This window comes from Boleophthalmus pectinirostris, unplaced genomic scaffold (assembly GCF_026225935.1).
Source record: "Boleophthalmus pectinirostris isolate CB_2022bp ecotype Guang Dong unplaced genomic scaffold, ASM2622593v1 HiC_scaffold_17, whole genome shotgun sequence".
NCBI classification, from domain to species: domain Eukaryota; kingdom Metazoa; phylum Chordata; class Actinopteri; order Gobiiformes; family Gobiidae; genus Boleophthalmus; species Boleophthalmus pectinirostris.
Window position 1 is genome coordinate 36,653,957 of NW_026571115.1, and position 20,652 is coordinate 36,674,608.

A 20,652-nucleotide genomic window follows, 5' to 3' on the forward strand; every position below is an offset into this window, starting at 1 on the left:
TCTGTACATACACACATACATACGTACATACATCTGTACATACACACATACATACGTACATACATACATACATACATGTACATACATCTGTACATACACACATACATACATACGTACATACATCTGTACATACATACATACACACATACATACGTACATACATCTGTACATACACACATACATACGTACATACATCTGTACATACACACATACATACGTACATACATCTGTACATACACACATACATACGTACATACATCTGTACATACACACATACATACGTACATACATCTGTACATACACACATACATACGTACATACATCTGTACATACACACATACATACGTACATACATCTGTACATACACACATACATACGTACATACATCTGTACATACATACATACGTACATACATCTGTACATACACACATACATACATACATACATCTGTACATACATACAGACATATCCGTCTATATACTAAAATTACAAAGCTAATGGAACAAATTATTATGGAACAAGACTTTGGCCCAGTTCACGGTCGTGTGTCAGATCGTCTGTGTTGAACCGTCCCCGCAGAGCGACGTGCACCTCTGACATTTTCTAACTCTGTGTCGAAACGATGCAGACAATAAGAGCTGTGATTGGTCGACTCTACGTCCGCGCTCCACACATTTCCAGTTCTGTAATTTCCCGCTCATTTAAAGGTCGTACACATTCTACATCATCTCTTTCGTTTATTTGGCAACATTTGTACCAGAAGAATTTGTTCCTCCATCGGCTCCATCAGCTTCAGCTCCATCGGTGTCTCCACGGTAACCAGAAGATAAACACTTCACCAACAAGTTCATTTGGCTTCAGGACTCAACGCCTCCTGGTGATGAATGAATGAGGCGGTGAATTACGTCCCTTTCTGTTTCTGTCTCTGTCCTTTTCTCTGTCTCTGTCCGTGTCCCTGTCCTTTTCTCTGTCTCTGTCCATGTCCCTGTCCTTCTCTCGGTCTCTGTCCATGTCCCTGTTCTTGTCCCTGTCCTTTTCTCTGTCTCTGTCCATGTCCCTGTCCTTTTCTCTGTCTCTGTCTCTGTCCATGTCCCTGTTCTTGTCCCTGTCCCTTTCTCTGTCTCTGTCTCTTTGTCCTTGTCTCTGTCCGTGTCCCTGTTCTTTTCTTTCTTGGTCTTTGTCCATATCTCTGTCCATGTCCTTTTCTCGTTTTCTGTCCTTGTCCCTGTCCTTTTCTCTGTCTCTGTCCATGTCCCTGTCCTTTTCTCTGTCTCTGTCCGTGTCCCTGTCCTTTTCTCAGTCTCTGTCCATGTCCCTGTTCTTGTCCCTGTCCTTTTCTCGGTCTCTGTCCTTTTCTCTGTCTCTGTCCGTGTCCCTGTCCTTTTCTCTGTCTCTGTCCGTGTCTTTGTCCTTTTCTCTGTCCGTGTCCCTGTCCTTTTCTCTTTCTTGGTCTTTGTCCATATCTCTGTCCGTGTCAATGTCCTTTTCTCGTTTTCTGTCCTTGTCTCTGTCCTTTTCTCATTCTCTGTCCTGTCCCTGTCTGTCTGTCCTGTCCTTTTGTCTTTTTCTCGTCTCTGTCTCTGTCCTTTCTCATTCTCTTCCGTGTCCTGTCTTTCTCAGTCTCTGTCCTTCCCTGTCTCTTTCTCTGTCCTCTCTCTCCTCGTCTCTGTCTCCGTCCGTGTCTTTGTCCTTTTCTCATTCTCTGTCCGTGTCCCTGTTCTTTTCTGTCTCTGTCCTTGTCCCTGTCCTTTTCTGTCTCTGTCCGTGTCTTTGTCCTTTTCTCAGTCTCTGTCCTTTGTCCCTGTCTCTTTCTCTGTCCTCTCTCCTCGTCTCTGTCTCTGTCCGTGTCTTTGTCCTTTTCTCAGTCTCTGTTCTTGTCCCTGTCCCTTTCTCTGTCCTCTCTCTCCTTGTCTCTGTCTCCGTCCGTGTCTTTGTCTCCGTCTTTAAAGAAACAAACACGTGTCACACAGGTTGAATTCTAAGACATGAACCATACATTTTATTTGAGTCAATTTAATAATAAAACTTTATGAAAAAAGCTACGACATGACCACGTCTTCTTACACCGCAAAAAAAAACCAAAAAAACATCTGCACCAACAGGAGTTAAAGACTGAACGAAGAAGAATAAACATGAACTGAGAACAATAAACATGAACGAAGAAGAATAAACATGAAGATCTGAGGAATCTTGAGTTCACGACTCGTTTCATGGTTTTGGTTTTACACAAGTGTCGTCACCAAAGTAAAATCTCAAACTCTATTTCAGTATCAAGGAACAAACTCGATACTGGTTTGGATCTGGTTTAATCACAGTTTAAATTTAGACCTGGTTTAGATCTGGTTTAGACCTGTCTTAGATTTAGTTTAGACCTGGTTCAGTCCTGTTTTAGACCTGGTTTAATCCTGGTTTAGTCCTGGTTTAGGCCTAGTTTAGTTCTGGTTTAGACCCGGTTTAGTCCTGGTTCAGTCCTGGCTTAAATCTAGTTTAGACCTGTTTTAGACCTAGTTTAGATTTAGTTTAGACCTGTTTTAGACCTGGTTCAGACCTGGTTTAGATTGAGTTTAGACCTGGTTTAGACCTGGTTTAGACCTGGTTTAGACCTGGTTTAGTCCTAGTTTAGACCTAGTTTAGACCTAGTTTAGACCTGGCTTAATCCTGGTTTAGACCTGGTTTAGGCCTAGTTTAGTTCTGTTTAGACCCGGTTTAGTCCTGGTTTAGACCTGGTTTAGTCCTGGTTTAGACCTGGTTTAGACCTGGTTTAGGCCTAGTTTAGTCCTGGTTTAGACCTGGTTTAAACCTAGTTTAGATTTATTTTATACCTGGTTTAGTCCTGGTTCAGTCCTGGCTTAAATCTAGTTTAGACCTGGTTTAAACCTGGTTTAGTCCTGGTTTAGTCCTGGTTTAGTCCTGGTTTAGACCTGGATCTGGTTTAAACTCTATTTCGATACCAAGGAACAGACTCGATACTGATTCTGATCCCACAGTGAAAATAAAAACTTTCTTCTGACGATATCTTAATGATTTTTGATATTTCTGACAAACACATTTTCTTTACGTTGGTTTAACTCGATCTTTTCAAGACAAAACGACTTAAATTCTGACGTGAAGTTCGTTTAACTCCTGCGGTGGTGTTGTTTTGGTTTTTTTTTTTGCCGTGTAGTTGGTTGTATTTATATGTATGTACAGAGCCTTGTAAAAACATGCTACAAGACACAGGTTTGAGAAAAACACGAACCGCTCTCGCCCCGTCTCGCAATCGTACAAAACATGGCATTTTTTACAGTGAAAAGTCAAACTGCACTGTCGAAAAATAATCCTCACGCCACTTAAAATGACAAAACCACAACCGTAAAACCTCAGAGTCGTTTGGATTTAGACCTGGTTTAGACCTGGATGAGTCCCCGTTGAGTCCTGATTTAAACCTGATTTAGTTCTGGTTTATTTCTAATTTATTCCTGGTTCGTTTCTGGTTTAGTCCCAGTTTAGTCCCAGTCTAGTCCCAATTCAGTCCTGCTTCAGTCCTTGTTTAGTCCCGGTTCAGTTCCAGGTTAGACCCTTGTTTAGTCCTTGTTTAGTCCTCACTTAGACCCAGTTTAGACCTAATTTAGTCCTGCTTCAGTCCTCGTTTAATCCTGGTTTTGTCCTGGGTTCAGTCCAGGTTTAGTTCCTGTTTAGTCCCGATTTAGTCCCGGTTTAGACCTGGTTTAGTCCTGGTTCGGTCCTAGTTTAGTCCTTGTTTAGTCCTTGTATTTAGTCCCGGTTTAGTCCTGGTTCAGTGCTTGTTTAGTCCTGGTTCAGTCCTTGTTTAGTCCTGGTTCAGTCCTTGTTTAGACCTGGTTTAGTCCTGGTTCAGTCCTGGTTTAGTCCTGGTTCAGTCCCTAAATTTAGTCATTTCGATGTACTTCCTTAAAGCTGCACTGTGTAACTTTGCGGTCAGGGCTCCGTCACCTGCTCGTTTCTATGGATACGTCAGTTCTCTGCCTGGAATGTTCCGCAGTGTGACTTTAAACAGCTCCACTTTACATTTATACTAATATTTATTCAATTTTACAGCTCAAAAACCCCTCGAAAAACAGACGTCGTGACCGTGAGCGGGGTCGCCTCTCCACGGATCCGACCTGGAACTCGCTCCGGTTTGGTTCTGCGCGACGATGGAAACGTTTAAAGCCATACTGCGGAACATTCCAGACAAAGCAAGAACATCTCCAGGGAGAAAAGCGTCAGACGGATCCGGAGTTTAGACAGTTTACGATAAAAAACTGGAAATCCTCGTCATTTTAAGTCTTGGATTATTTCTGCAGTGCGCTCACATCCACACACCGTTTTTTTTTTTAATCTTTTGTTTTGTTTTTTTTACAGTCAATGAAAACGATGAAGAAACAAGATCGGATTTGTACAGGAGTCGCTCAGAACACGTGGCACCTTTTTCTACAAAACCGCTGCCGTTTAAGAAGATTCACCGCAAAAAAAAAACCAAAAAAAAACATCTCCAAATAAAACGACTTGAATCCTTTTGCTTATTTAGATTTTTTAAAACAAATATCGAGCAGTTTTTCGTGATTATTTGACGTTTTTAACAATTCTCTTACAAGAGAATAGCACTGGCGCGATTCGCTTGATACTCGATACCGAATCTCGATAAAAAATAATAAAAACATTTCTTTAAACAACAGGACGTGATTTTAAAAACGTAACATCGTAGTATTTTCTTTTATTTTCTCATATGGGGTGTGTATAAACGTCAAAACATCGATATATCGTTTTAATTTCAGGATACAGTATCGATATCGTGAGCTGCCCTATCGATATTTTGAGTTTTTTTGGCATATTTTACGATTCATATTCACTTTGCTTCGGGAAATGGTTTAACGTAGATTTTTTAGTATAAACTGTCATGATTTAACCTTTATTTTTGACTAGGGATGTAACGATACTTGAATCACACGATTCGATACGATTATGGTTTTCATTTCGCGATACGATATTATGACGATGTTGATCAGGTGATAACAGAACTGCTGCTTTTTCCTTTTAAAACACCTCGACTTGACGCTATAATAATGTCACAGTCCAAAGAATTTATTATTTCTTAATTTTTCTAGAACAAAAGGTAACAGTTTTCTCCATTTTTTAGTTCTTGCTGCACGAAAACGATGAATTTAAGCGAAGAAATTTGTGATTCGATATACTGTAATGGTCCACGATATTATTATCAGAACTTTGACGGTTTTATGGAACCAAATCAAATCGATTTGAAATTTATCGTATCAAATTACTGTATTGAGATGCCTATCGTACCTTAGTCTATGTATCTTGGTTCAGTCCTGGTTTAGTCCTGGTTCAGATATTCAAATCTCACAATACGATAATTTCACGATATGCATCTCACGGTTCGATATTACAGTATTTTGTGGAGTCTTACAAAACAGTTTCTCCTATTTCCTTATAAAATGTCCTGACACACTTCATGTTCTTTTATAAAACAAAAGTGTAGTTAATTCTTCCTGTCGTCTGCACTGAAACAGCAAAGGATCATGGTCTATGTAGTTCCCTCTGTTTTTTTTAGCTGTTGCTGCACCAAAACAATGAATTTAAGCAAAGAAACTCGTGATTCGATATATTCTGATGGTCCATGATATTATTGTGAGAACGATATTTAGATTATTGTTACGTCCTTATTTTTGACAGAACCTTATCAAATCGATTTGTATTGAGATACGTATCGTACCTTAGTCTATGTATCAAGATCCTGTCCGCGATATTGTGAGAACTTTGACGATACGATATGATGATATTTTGGTTATAGTTATATCCCTGTGTTTTACTGAACCATATTGTATCGAGGTCCTGGTCCTGGTTTACGATATTCATCTCACGGTACGATATTTATTCCAATATTTTGTGGAGTCTTACAGAACTGTGAATTCACTTTAACTTTTTCCTCATAAAATGTCCTGACAAACTTTTGCTTCTATTTTAATCTCAATTTTTTGTAGTTCCCTCAATGAATTTAAGCAACGAGACTCGCAATTCGATATATTCTAATGGTCCACGATGTTATAGACACTTTTGGCGAAACGATGTCACGATATTTCCGTTATTGTTACATCCCTTTTTCATTCTAAAACGATTCAGCAGAGACTCATTTTTGTCCTGTGAATTTGACCTTTTTGCATCGAAAACCTGCTCGAATTATTTTCTAATTTCGATAAATAATTTTAGGATGATTTTCGATGCTTTCCCAACCCTAAAACTTAATTTTGTTGGAGATAAACTGCTCTAAAAAGTCATGTAATCTCGACTCAAATCGTTCTGAAAATGCTAAAAAATTCTGAATTCAAGTCGTTTTAAATATGGTTAAATTTTCGCGGCGTTGTAACATTTAGACCTGCCCCGACCGAGCGGCGATCGCGAGCGTCACTCCAACGTTTCTACGTCATCGAAGTGGGTGTGAGGTGTATTGCCCGAGGACACGACAACAGTACGATTAAAAGCAGAGATCCAACCGCAAACCTTCCACTTAAACACCCGCTCTACCGCCCTCGTAGCCTCTGCAGTTTCTCTCGGTGCGTCCCAAAGCCTCAAACCAGAGCGCTCTTATTGTGAAGGTCCGCCGCGTCGAGGCTCAGTCACTTCCTGGCGTCCGGGTCCGGAGTCCCGACGCCGCTTCGAGGAAACGGGGGATTTTTTTTTCTTCAGAACATTTTTTTTTTTTTTCAAACTTGACCAAAAGAAGAAATGCAAAAAAAAAAAAAAAAAAAAAAAGACGTTGGTGCTTTTCAGAATAAATAAAACAGAAACTGAACGCGTCTGAACTGCAGAAGAGCTGAGGTCCTCGGAAAACTGAGGTCTGAAGTTTCACAGATTTGAGGAGTTCGACTTGGATTTGTTTAAATGTGATGCAAAAACTGACTCTTGTGAGGTTTAAATCGGGTTCTGACGTTTTTTCCCTCCTCAAAAACAAAACAAAAAAAAACCCAGAGCTGGAGTTGTGTTTTGTTTCATTCACATGTTTGAGTAACTCTTTATTATTCGTCTGTCTACATCTCCAAAGCTCCAAACGCTCTGTTCTACTTTACGATGTCATGAAGTGGGAGTTTTCAAGTGAGCAGCTCCTTTTACCTTTAGTTCAGCAGAGATTGGCTCCTGGTTTAGTCCTCGTTTAGTCCAGATTCAGTCCTTGTTCAGTCGTTTTGATGTACCGTATTTTTCAGACTATAAGTGGCACTTTTTTTTCATGGTTTGGGCGTTTCCTGCGACTCATATATTATAATTTTCAGACTTTTCAGAGCTACAGGACGGCGCTCTAGGCTCGAGTGTCAGTTTTCTGCGCATGTCTCCTGCAGAAAGAGCCTCTGTCCTGCTGCAAGTCGTGAAATCTGCAGCCGAGAACGGAAATCGAGCAGCAGAAAGAAAATTTGGAGTGAGTGAGAAACTTGTGACGCCGGGAAGATGCACCATGAAACTTTCCTGAAGTCACTGGATGGACGGACAAAGCCTGGACTTCAGTGACACCGAAACCATCCTGTCGGGATTCAGAAAGACCCGAATAATTCTAACTGGAACTGACGCCGAGTCTGACGACAGCGACACAGAAGAGGAAGCGGCGCTCTGTTTACCTCATGGATCTACGGTTTATCTCCAGAGGTTGTGCAGAAGTGACACCGAGGATGAAGAATTGAATGGATTTCGTGATTTGGAGTGAGATGGAGAGTTTAGTTAAACTTGTTCTGTTCTGTTGTTTATGTTATAGTTTATTAACAGTCTGTTCTTCTCTCTTCTATTGTTTTTACTACAACTTGACTTTACAAACTTTTGATTCCAGTTTCATCTTATTTTTTTGTAGTTCCCTCAGTTAATTTAAGCAGAGACTTGTGATTCGATATATTTTGATGGTCCACGATATTATTGAGAAACTTTTAGCGAAATGATATCATATTTCCGTTATTGTTGCACCCCTTTTTCATTCTAAAACGATTCAGGAAAGCCTCATTTCTGTCCTGTGAATGTGACTTTTGTGTATCGAAAACCTGCTCGAATTATTTTCTAGTTTTAGGATCAATTGGCTCCTGATTTTCGATACTTTGACAACCCTAAAACTTTATTTTGTTGGAGGTAAACTGCTCTAAAAAGTCATGTAATCTTGACTTAAATAAACTGTTCTAAACTGGGAGAAAATGACAAAAAAATTCAGAATTCAAGACGTTCGAGTCGAAAACAGGAAACGTCTTCTCCCGGTCTCTGATTTTATAAAATACATTTCTTCCTAAAAAGTGCGACTTATGTTATTTTTTTCTTCTTCGTTCTGCATTTTTTGGCTGGTGCGACTTATAGCCCGAAAAATACAGTACTTACTTTAAGCTGCTCTGCCTCGAATGTCCCACAGTGTGACTTTAAACAGCTCTACTTGACATTTTTTCAATTGTAAGTGGTTTTACAGCTCAAAAATCCCTAGAAAAACCGACAATCTGACTGGAACTTGGTCCGGTTTGGTCTCCACGTTGACGTAAGCGTGAACAGAGCCTCTTGGCAAATTTCCGGGCTGAAAATATGATTCCAGTGAAGGTGTGTGGAGTTTAAAAACACAGTGGAGAGACGAACTCCGCCTAAATGTGCAGCGTTTGTGAGTTAAACATGTGAGAACGAAACAAAACACAACTCCAGGTCTGTTTGTGACGAGGAAACGACGTTAGAACTTACCAGAAAATGGTGTAACATTGGACCTTTAGTTATTTAGAGTTTAAATTTAACTCAGATTTTATTTCGTCGGTTTTCGCTTTTCTGGCGGTGACGATGAAAGCTCCGAGCTGAAGGAAACGATAAAACGAACCAGGTTGAAAGTGATAGGAACCTCCGACGATCACGAGCCACAGTTTCTCCAAATGTTTGACTTTTTCCGAGGTGTTTCTGTGGGGAAATGTGCCGCAGGTAACGTCGTCTCGAGATCTGAAAACAAAAGCGCTTACACCAAGTCAAAGTATCTGTATCTAATGTAAACTGGTCCAGACTTCTGTAGCCTCTTCTGACGGTCCGTAGAGCCCCGCACCACCTGAGTCCTGCTCCCCGTCCCCCCCCTCCCCTCCCGTGTGGCCCTCAGAGCGGCGGGAGTGCCCCTCACACCCGCAGGATCTCCAGGCAGTTGTTGTAGCAGATGGCGATCCAGTCGGGCTGCGTGGACGCCCACTGCACGTTGTTGATCTCCCCCTCGGCGGTGTAGGCCAGGATGGGGTCCTCGATGGCTCGGGGCATCTGCTGAATGTCCCAGATCAGGGCCTGGTGATCGTCCGCTGGAACACACATGGTATATTATTATTATTATTTTTGTTTTTTTTTATTCCTTTTTTATTACACCACCCACACGCCACATCCAAACCTAACACTGATCCACAAGAAAAGAATAAAAGTATTACTAATTACTCATTTTATTTATTTTTTATCTTATTATTATTTAATTATGTTATTTATTTATCTTATAATTTTTTTTTTAATCATATTATTATTTAGTTATTTATCTTATTTATTCATCTTATAATTATTTAGTTATTTATTTATCTTATTATTATTTAGTTTTTTATCTTTTTTTTTGTTATTTATCTTATTTATTTATCTTATTATTATTTAGTTATTTATCTTATTATTTTTTAGTTATTTATCTTATTTTTGTTATTTATGTTATTTATCTTATTCTTGTTTATCTTATTAGTATTTATTTTGTTATGTTATTTTGTCATGTTATTTATTTATTTATTATTATTATTATTACAACAAAAAAGTGTAAAATTCCTCAGTTGTTCAGTTAGAATCCATGGCAAAAAGATAAATTCAATCTGTCACCTGGATGAAAGTTTATTTTTTAACAAAATAAAAAAAAACAAAAATAGCAATAATAATAATAATAATAATAATAATAAATAAATAAAAACTACTTTAGTCCAGTTAACATATTGAATTTCTCCTTTTGCAAACATTTAAAACATTTAATAAAAAAATTTAAATAAGCAACTCAACAAAGGGGCTCAAACCGTAATAAAATAAAGAAAGTTAACAATAACAATAATGAAGATTATTATGACTATTTCCCAAAATATCACTGAGCAAATGTTCCACTTCCTTTTATGCTCCAATAATTTGTTATTCTCCACGGAAATTTGTTTTTCTAGATTGTACTGATGGTGAATTATGTTTTGAAAGTATTCTAACCGTAAATTTGATCGTGTTGAAGCCTTAAAAATAAAAATGTTTTATTATTCTTGTTTTATATTTCCACAGACACACAACAGCGGGCTCAAGTCAAAGCCCTCTGCACCACCGTGTCTGTTGAGTTCGTGTGTGTGTGTGTGTGTGTGTGTGAGTGTGTGTGTGAGCAGTGTAGTCGTCTCACCGGCGGTGCAGATGTGGCAGGAGGAGTGAGGGGCCCAGGCGATGCCGTTCACACAGGCGCGGTGGTTATTGAGGCGAGCGACGGGAGTACAGGGCACACGCACGTCCAGGATCACCACCTGCACACAGGGGGCAGCACTGAGCCGCTGTACACACGCACCACACATGGAACACGATGTAGAGGACGCAGCGGCGCTCATCTGGGCACTGTTTCAGCCCTGTGTATTCTGTGTATTTTCTGTGTATTTTGTGTATTATGGGCGTAGCTAGTCGTTGTGGAATTTTTTATGAAAGTCAGTTTGAGTTCACTGTGACATTTCTCTGTGCTTCACTCGTCCAGCTATTACAGAATTTGTCCTTTTTTTAACATGATCATTTTCCTTGGTCACTCGTCTCTCAGAAGCCGCTCTGCTCTGCTCTGCTCTGCTCATTTTATCTCAGTTTGTCTCCAGACTGTCCTTCTGAGCTCCTATTTAAACCTTCTTGTGTGGAAGCAAGTTCACCAGGTCCACACTGGTGTAAATAAACTTCTGCCTCAGACCAGAGTCCTGCACAGGTCCAATTTTTGGAGACTCGCACCTGCCCGCACCAGCGCACTCCAGCACCACACCCACCTGTTAACCCGTGATTATATCAAAGTTAAATCCACACCCGCCCAAACCCGTGAACATCCCACCCGTTACCCTCCCGTACCCGTGATAAATCACACACAGATTAAAAGCATTCTAACATCACCGCTCACCAACTTAACTTTTATCTCGTCCGTCATGCCCATGCTCCTCAAACCATGAATGCTGCTGGGGAAAATTGCCGCGGTTAAAGGTTGTATGGAGGATTTTTTTTTTTATTTCAAATTGTCCAATGATAGATTATAGAGGTGCAGTAGCCTTGTAATTATGATGACCAAAAAAAAGAGAATAAAAATTCATCAACTCTGGACGTGGTGGGGCTAAACATTTGCCAATAGATAACGACACTGCCTCGTTATCTGTGAGCTGACAGGCTGTCAATCAAACTCCCTACGTTTCTAGTGTAACTGACTTGCCTGCGCCGCCGGTACGTGGTTTACGTACGACTGTCACACAGTCCACAGACGCAAGACGCACAGACGCTGTTTACTCCACCAACGCAACAGTTCTTAGTGGCTTTTTTGACCTATATCTTCCTCGCAGTTCGCACAAAGTTTGTTGTGATGGCGACAAGAATCCAGGAGCAGTTCGCCGCAAAAGAAACTCTGTTTTTTGAGGTCGCTGAAAGAAGAAGACAAGGGGAAAAGCAGCGAAGCCAAACTAAGGTGATTCTTGGAGATTCATTCCAGCGATGGTGCGACTGAAGCAGACGAAGGGTCTAAAGACTGAAGCACTGGTCCACAAATTACTCCTGGACAGGAAACTTCTGCTTATTATGAAAACGTACTTTATTTCCAAGAGTTAGACAAACGTTTTTCAGGACACGAAAGCGATATCCTATGTCTGAAAACGTAATTTTCAAGGCAAAGAAAGAGTCCGCTTGCTGCTGCGTGTTGTAGCTAGTTCATTCGCACGGACCCTTCACTGCACCCCTTCCTGCTCCTGCCTCAGGCTCTGCCTCAGGCTCTGCCTCAGGCTCTGCCTCAGGCTCTGCCTCAGGCTCTGCCTCAGGCTCTGCCTCAGGCTCTGCCTCAGACTCTGCCTCTCGCCTCAGACGTCTCCTGCCTCACTGTAAAACTCTAGGACTCATCAGGACACTTACAATGAAGAAACAAGTTCTGATTTGTACAGGTGATTCTGAAGGAGACGCTCTGAACACGTGGCACCTTTTTCTACAAAACAGCCGCAGTTTAAGAGGATTCACCGCAAATATCATCCATCCATCCAACCATCTTCTTCCACTTATCCAGACATAGTCCCTCCAGTGTGTCCTGGGTCTTCCCCGGGGCCTCCTCCCGGTGGAACATGAACACCTCCTGAGGGAGATGCCCAGGAAGCAGCTGGAACTGATGTTCAAGCCTCCTCAACTGGCTCCTCTCGACATGGAGGAGCAGCGGCTCTATTCCGGGTTCCTCCCGTGTGACTGAGCTCCTCACTCTATCTCTTTCGAGCGCTTATATTGGCGATCTCGTCCTTTCAGTCATTACCCAGAGCTCATGGCCAGAGGTGAGGGGAGGAACGGAAACTGACCGGTAAATCGAGAACTTCGCCTTTCAGCTCAGCTCCCTTTTGCCTCAAGTGGAAGAGTTTAAGTATCCCACAAATAACAGACCTCCAAATAAAACCATGTGAATTCTTTGAGTTCTTTGATTTCCAGATTATTTGACTTAATTCAAGGCATTTTTAACCAAATTCTGTTACTTCAAGCGAACAGTTTTGGCAGGATGCTAAAATTTCAACCTCAGTTCCATCATGTCAAACAGCTTCTGGATGGAGCTGAAAGTCTCCAGATGAGCCCCGCCTCACATTAAACTCATGTTGCTCATTTGAGACACATTCGAGCAGTAAACCGTGAGCAGGTGTGTGTGTCTGACCTCCATGCCGTCCATGGCCATGGTCGCCAGGTAGTTGGGGTCCTGTTTGTTCCAGCAGAGTCTCAGCAGGGGGTGGTGCTGCGGGTCTTCGTAGATGATGGTGCTGTGCTCCAGGTGCCTCAGGTCAAACATCCTGACGGAGCCGTCTGCCCCCACGGACGCGAACATGTCCCTGCCTCCTCCAGCCCGACTGAACGCGATGTCATACACCTGCAGGAGAAACAGAGGCAGTGAAGTCCCATTTAGAGAAGAGGTCTGGAGACGCTTCAGCTTCTTATAACAAAAAAAACCCCGTTTGACATTACAACATGGAGCCACTCTTGTGTCCACACTGACCTCTTTGTCGTGGGCGATGAGCTGCGTCTTCACGTGTCCAGAGACCAGGTTGACTCGGCCCAGGACCTGTCCCGTCTCCAGGCCCCAGATGGTGCAGGTGGTGTCGATGCTGGAGGTCCCTGAACACAACAAACAAACACAAACATCCATAAACTCCTAAAACAAACCACACAGGGATCCACACGACACAAGAACCCACTCAAGGATCAGCAGACGGTTATTTCCAAACAGGCAGAACTCTACAAACATGCTGTGAATCTAGAATTTGTTTAGCAAAATGAATCAGAAATCTATTGGTAACTGCAATATTTGTGAGAAATCGTGTATGTAAAGTGAATATTTTCTGACCGAGCAGGTTGGGGTCCACTTCGTTCCAGTCGAAGGAGGTGAGGGGGGCGCAGAAGTCTGAGTTTTTGTTGTTGTTGAGCAAACACTCGAGCCTCGTCTCTGTGTCACTGACCTGCAGCAAAAAAATAATAATAAAATACATATAGTCAAGATGTGGCACTGTCTGTTGATGGGATCACAATTTAGTCAAGAAGTTCAAACTTTCAAAGTTTTTAAGAGTGATTGTTGATCAAAACTTTACCTGGAAATATCACACCCAATGAAAAGTTTGCTCCTGTATAAATGTTTTTTTTTATATTTTAATCTTTCCTTACATCATGTGTTGTAGCATGATTTAAAGCATTCCATGTAAGACATACCTCAACAATTTTTTATTTTATTTATTTTATTCACACAGATTGTCCTCATCTGCTCGTCTGTACAGAAAATTCAACATTCTGATAATATTTTATGTAAACATATATTGTATTTGTTCATGTATAAGTCTGTGAATTTGTCCAGTGTTTTTTCCAGATCTCTAAACTACGAGACACTGCAGTGATTTTTATTTTCCCTTGAGCAGAAGATCCACAAATCAAAAAACACTCAAGTTCACAGGACCGACCCTCTGGAATCATTTAGCCCAGACTCTCAAATCCATTTCCTCACTGGAATATTTTAAAAGACGATTAAAACAAACATTTCTACTGATATTTAATATTTGAACTACTGAAAGTCAACTTGCCTTCATGACTCTTGTAATAAAATCATGTTTATAGGAGACAGAATAGGTCTTCTCATTCATTCATTTTTTTTTGTATGAAATGTTTTGTTTTAGATTTAGATTTAATTTGCACATATAGTAAAAACAACAAGGTCATTCCCACTAGTCAAACCTGGATCTGCCACATTTAGAGACATTAGGACTTATACTTTATATTTACATTCATTAATAAAGTGACCTCCAGACTAGGGGTGTGCAAAAATATCAAAATATCGATATACTGTATTGTTAAATGTGATGATACAGTATCGATATCATGAGCTGCTGTATCGATATATCACCAAGAGTATTTTTTGGTTTATTTTACAAAATTATTTAGTTCCAGCTCCAGTTTTGTTGTTTGTTCAGAGGAAGGAAACTTGTTTATGTTTCATTTTAACTTTGCACAAGAAGAAGTCATTTAACAAAGACTTTTAGTGTCACAGCCACGATTTAGACTTTATTTTTTATTGAACCGTATCAAATCGTATCGAATTGAAAGCTCACTGTATCGAGGCGTGTATCGTATCGGCAACTTCTTGATGATAAGACTCACCCTCCAGATGCGCAGGTAGTCTCCGCTGGTGGCCAGGAGGTCGGGGTAAACGCCCTTGGTGTCGGGGATCCACATGATTTTGGTGGTGGGGTACGGATGGTCAAAGGTGTTTCTGCAAACGAACTCCGAGCTCTCCTCCTCCAGACCCACCAACTGCACCTGAACAACACACGAGAGACACAAGAGACGAGAAGAGTGAGGAAAAGAAACACGTCCAGACCCACCAACTGCACCTGGACAACACAAGAGACACCAGAGACGAGAAGAGCGAGGGGGCAGAGAGAGGTATCGCCTGTTTCAAGATCAGGTGGTACATGTTTGCTCCACAAAACCAAAATTACACTTTTCAATAACAGTGTTTTCTCAAAAGTATTCTTCAAGATCAATATTTCTCGTACTTAAATCCAAAATATTGGAGCACAAGATTATTTAGTAAATTTTTCAATCATCAAATTTCACACAAAGTGCTTTGCTTTTGTTTTCATGGCTTTGGGATTTGTGGAATAATTTTGAAATTTTTTATAAAGAGAACAAGAGGGACTGAAATACAACAAATATGTGTTTCTGACTAGAAAATTTACAGCAATGGATATGAACTTTTAATAGGATTAGGACAAAAAAGCTAAAAAGTCCACGTTTTAAATTCAAATCTAGGTTTGTGTCATGCTTTCTCTTCACAAACAAAAATATGTCATTCCAAAAGTTTTGAGTGTATGAGCATTCCCAAAACACAACAGTGAATAAAAACATATTCACACATAAAAAGGGGCAATTTCAAGCTCTAATTTAAAGAAATAAATTAAAATAATTCAAAAACGACAAAAGAAGACCAGCCTCTTTCCTCAGTTAGGCCCAGTGAACGAACAAAAAGTTTCAGGTCATTCTTCAAGTGCGTTATGTTTGATTTAATCTTTAAAAAAACAACATTTGTGAATAAAATGTTTACCGAAAATCAATAAATTGCTGTTTTATGGTTAAAGCGGTAAAATGAATTCCTGAAACCAAGACTGAAAATCAAACCAAAATTGTTGCACAGACTCACATAAAAAAATCCTCCAGTGTCACAAAACTTAAATTTACTGGTCTTATTTTTGTTTTAGGAATTCATTGGTTGGATAAATTTTACTCCAAGTTTTAAATTGCATCTCCTTCACTTTAAGGGGAATTGGAAAGGGAAGGTACTTAGTTCTAATCATTTTAATTTCTTTCTTTTCAAAATTTCTTTTAATTTCTTTTAACTGACTTGGGGAAGCAATCATTTAGTAAAGAACATCTCAAAAATGTGTTATTAAATTTCGAAAAACACGTGTGACCAAAACCAAGAACTAATGCGCTGAAAAAAAAAAATAATAAAAAATAAACTGAGCCATTTCTCATTGGACTAATTCGCCTCAAGAAATGATGCTGATACACAAACATCTCAAGAAATCAATGCAAACCAAACTGATGAACTGATGTTTGTGTTTTTCTGCCTGTTCCCCTCATGATAAAAGTTGCTGTTATGTTAGACTTAGATTTAGACAAACTTTATTGATCCACAAGGGAAATTATTTGGACACAGCAGCTCACGCATCACAATAAAATATCCTCCAGAGACCCGGTCCATTCATTTGTGTCTTTTATAGTGGACATTGACCAGTTTATCTTTTAAGTCAGGGGTGTCCAAACTTTTCTCATCAAGGGCCACATATCTAAACAAAAACGAAGCAGAGGGCCGATCCAGGGCCATAGACTGATGCTCAATTAAATTAAATATTTACTTTATCAAGATAGATTTTCAAAAAACTTGCAGTAAAACATAATTTTTTAATTGTTGTAAGGTAATTTGGGCCAATTCACCTGCAAGCCTTAGGGCCAAGAAAAATTTGTCTGAGGGACACATTTGGCCCACGGACCATAGTTTGGACATGTCAGTTTTAAGTGTTTTGAGACAGACTCTTAATGGGGGGACAAGGGACAAGGTTCCTCTGCCTAAACAGGGCTGGGGGATTATAGGGACTATCATGTCCAGTATTAAAAATAAACTCAATAAGAGTTAGTTTGACGCTGCACTAAAAAAAAAAAAACCTTAAGAAATTAAAAAGGGAGAGTAAAAACTTTCTGAGGTGACTGTAGAAGCTTGTCAGAGATGTTGGTCATCGAACCAAAACAAAACACCAAAATGCCCCCAGTGTCCATTACAGAGGACATGTTGCAAAATTATAAATAAAAATAAAATGAACAAAATCCAAATGCTAAAGGTGTTCATTTACTTCCAAATAGAGAGAAAATCACAAAAAATATATATATATTTCAAAACACTTTTTTTCTTTGGGTCCCTGGAGGATATAGTAACAAAAAGAAAATGGTAATAATACATTCTAAATAAATTGCAAAAAAGAGCAAAAAACAAGACATAATTATATAAATGTAAATGCACAAGTCAAAATCAAATGGAAAGAAAAGTAATATTATGTGCATGTGCATGTTTTACGTGACTGACTGTATTTTTGTGTGATTTTTATGATGAGACTGGAGCCCAGGAAGAGCAGACTGTAAAACTGAAGAGACTAATGTGGGATTTCTTAAATAAACAATAAACAATTTTACAACGCTGTGAAGCATTAGCACCGTTAGCATCTTTAGCAGGTCTCCCTCCGCGGACAATAGCCCCGCGTTAGCCCCGTGTTTCCTCCGTGTTTCGCTCCGTGTTTGCGGGTTTACCTTGTTGTTGTACTCCTCCACGAAGCTGCCCAGCGCCAGCCTGAAGCGCTTGTCCGGCCTCACGCTCCAGTTCATGGCGTAGACGGTCCATGGCGCCTCGTACTTGTAAATCTCTTTTCTCTTCCCGTGCATCGACATCTTCTCCGCAGCTAACAGGCTAACAGGCTAACCTCGGCTTAACTCCAATAAACCCGCCTCCGCCCGGATCCCGTCGCGGTTTCACTGACTCCGAAACAGCGCGCGGATGCAGATGCAGCGAGAGGAGCTTCGGAACACAATAAATCGTGTTTTTTTTTAAGTGGAAATGGACCAGATTAGCTGACAAAGACGGCCATAGCCGCACCGACGGGACCCGAGGAGACAACAAGCCACTTTCCGGTCACGAATTTCACAATAAAAGTTTTATTAAAATTAATTTCATTTTTATTTATTTTATTTATTGGAATGCGCCTGGAGATGTGCTTTCTTGTTTTCTAAGGGGTCCAAAAACACAAAATATTAGTAATAAGACCTTAACTCTCTAAAGTGATAAGAGATAAGATAAAATAATCTTTTATTTTGTGAAAGTAGAATCTATGGCAAAGGAGAATTTCAATTTGTGGACTGGTCAAAAGTTTATTTGGTTAAACATATCGACCATAAACCTTTATTCTTTCCCATGGGAGAAATGTGTCTTGGGACAGGTGATCACATGCTTTAACACAAACACAGGACGACAACACAACAACAAAAACACCACACAAATAAAGCCCATAGAACAGAAATATATAAGAGACAAAGTCTGACCGTGAGTGATTCACCAACAGGACCTTTAAGTTACTGAGGAAAACGATAGTTACGACTGTAACTGCGGTTCTATGAATCCCGGATGATCTTCAGAGGCGGTGCTTCAAGCACTGGATGATCATCCTTGCGCATGCGCAGGTCGAAAGTTTAGTAACAACAGAGTCACCCTTGACCTCCGGTGGCTCAGGTGAGTCTATATAATCAGTCCCTCAAACCTTCTCGCAAAAGCACGAGGATTCCGAGGGACCGGGCACTCTGGCGGTCATCCGAGATTCATAGAACCGCAGTTACAGTTGTAACTATCATTGTATTTCATCCCTACTGACCGCCAGAGGCGGTGCTTCAAGCACTGGATGATGAATACCAGCAAGGTCACAAGGAATCGTCAACTCAAGGAGAAACCGTACCTCACTGTGATGTAGAGGAGTGTCGCCAGAGGACCCCCTCCAGTGGGTGTGGGGAAGCTACGTTCATCCTGTAGAATCTTGCAAAAGTGTTGAGGGAGCTCCCGGAAGCTGCCGAACAAATGACATCTAACGGCACACCATGGACAGCGCCACATGATGTCGAGAGGCCCCTCATGGTGTGACACCGGAACTGAGACGGCAACGACTGTCCCTGTAAAGCATATGCTTTTGTTATGACCCCCACAATCCAGTGTGCGAGGCGCTGTTTTGAAAGGGCCAGACCCTCCAGTGTGCGAGGCGCTGTTTTGAAAGGGCCAGACCTCTGCACGAGCCAGCAAAACAGACAAACAAGCTATCTGAGCTCCGTACAGAAGCTGTGGAGTGAACATATGCCTCGAACGCACGTACGGGACACAGCAATTCGGCAGGAGTTCCCGCCTCAAAACGGGAAAGCTGCAGTGGCAGAGTGTGCTGTGTAGACGAAGGCCCCTTGGAACAAAAGCTGCATCAGGCCAAAGGGAAACCCCAGAACCATCAGGATGCCAGCAGCAACAGGATTCGTGAACAGACAGAGCATGTAGCTCACTCACCCGTTTAGCGGAAGCCATGGCCAACAGGAACGCAGTCTTCATCGAGAGCCACTTAAGGTCGGTCTGTGCAAGTGGCTCAAATGGAGGAGCCCGCAGGGCCTCAAGTACAAGAGAAAGATCCCACATCGGGACAACAGGGCGGTTGGGTGGACGCAAGCTGCGAGCACCCTTCAGAAACACCAAAATATCCTGGTTATGACCAACATTAGAGCCATTCCACCCTGCATGCCAGCAGTTAATGGCAGCAACATATACCTTTAGCGTAGACGGCGTACGTCCCTGATTCAGCAACCCCTGCAGGAAAGTAAGAACCATGGAAACAGGGCAGTGGACAGGGTCCTGCCCTCTGTCACGACACCACGTGTCAAAAAGCTTCCACTTGCAAGAATATAACCTGCGTGTGACAGGGCACGTGCATTGGTCATTGTGCCCCCTATGTCCCTGGTGTATTCCGAGAAGGCTTAGGCCGGGCCTTGCAGGGGCCACACCCAGAGTTTCAGGCGACTGGGGTCGGGATGCAGAATCTGACCCCCCAGTTGCGACAGGAGATCCCTCCTGGAGGGAAGACGCCCTGCAGGGCCGCTGCAGAGCCTGAGCAGCAGAGGAAACCAGGTCCTCGCTGGCCAGAATGGAGCCACCAGAAGGAGACTGTGGACTTCCAGAAGGACCCGGAGCAGTGTTTGAAAAATCAGAGGAAATGGCGGGAACGCATAAAGAAGGGTTCTAGGCCAGTCGTGAGCCAGTGCATCCTGACCCAGAGGGCTGGCACAATCCACCAATGAAAACCAAAGGGGGCAGTGTGTCGTCTTCTGGGAGGCAAATAGATCCACGTTCGCTCTGCCGAACAACTTCCAAATGTGCTCCACCACCTCTGGGTGAAGCCTCCATTCTCCTGGCAACGGCCCTTGCCGAGACAAGAAGTCCGCCAATATGTTCCGAACCCCTGGAATGAGCACAGGCCTCAGACTGGCGACACGTGGCGCAGCCCAAGTGAGGAGGAGTTGTACCATCCTCAGCAAGCTCTTTGACCGGGTGCCCCCCTCCTGGTTTATGTGAAAAACCACACTGGTGTTGTCGGGCCTCACTACCACAGGCATTATCTGAGTTTAGCAGAGCGTGAAACTGTTTTGTCCAGACAAAAGTGTAACAGACAGGGCTCCCAAAATTTGACAAGTAGATGCTATAATGAAGCCATATTTGTATGTGAAAAATATTGAGCTTTGACTTTATTTGTCAGTTCCTGTTCTCTGTCTTTGTATCATGAGACAAAAATAAGTTTTCCTGCAAAGGCCAAAGGC

General features: G+C 41.5%; 1 protein-coding gene across 2 annotated transcripts; it reads right to left on the reverse strand.

The window, feature by feature from the left end:
• Positions 1–1,971: 1,971 nt before the first annotated feature.
• dcaf7 (ddb1 and cul4 associated factor 7) lies at positions 1,972–17,934 on the reverse strand. 2 transcript variants are annotated; one of them, XR_008632023.1, is made up of 8 exons: positions 17,572–17,934; positions 14,869–15,027; positions 13,571–13,682; positions 13,223–13,341; positions 12,887–13,096; positions 10,385–10,502; positions 2,878–9,290; positions 1,972–2,493 (listed from the first exon to the last, which is right to left on the reverse strand). XR_008632023.1 is itself a non-coding variant. In XM_020929463.2 (7 exons), exons 1-7 carry the CDS (start codon positions 17,707–17,709, stop codon positions 9,118–9,120), a joined length of 1,029 nt encoding a protein of 342 aa, XP_020785122.1. In that variant the 5' UTR covers positions 17,710–17,934; the 3' UTR covers positions 1,972–9,117. The 2 variants fall into 2 exon arrangements, 1 of the variants encoding a protein (XP_020785122.1); XM_020929463.2 differs by having other exon boundaries at positions 1,972–9,290.
• Between the last annotated feature and the right edge of the window lie 2,718 nt (positions 17,935–20,652).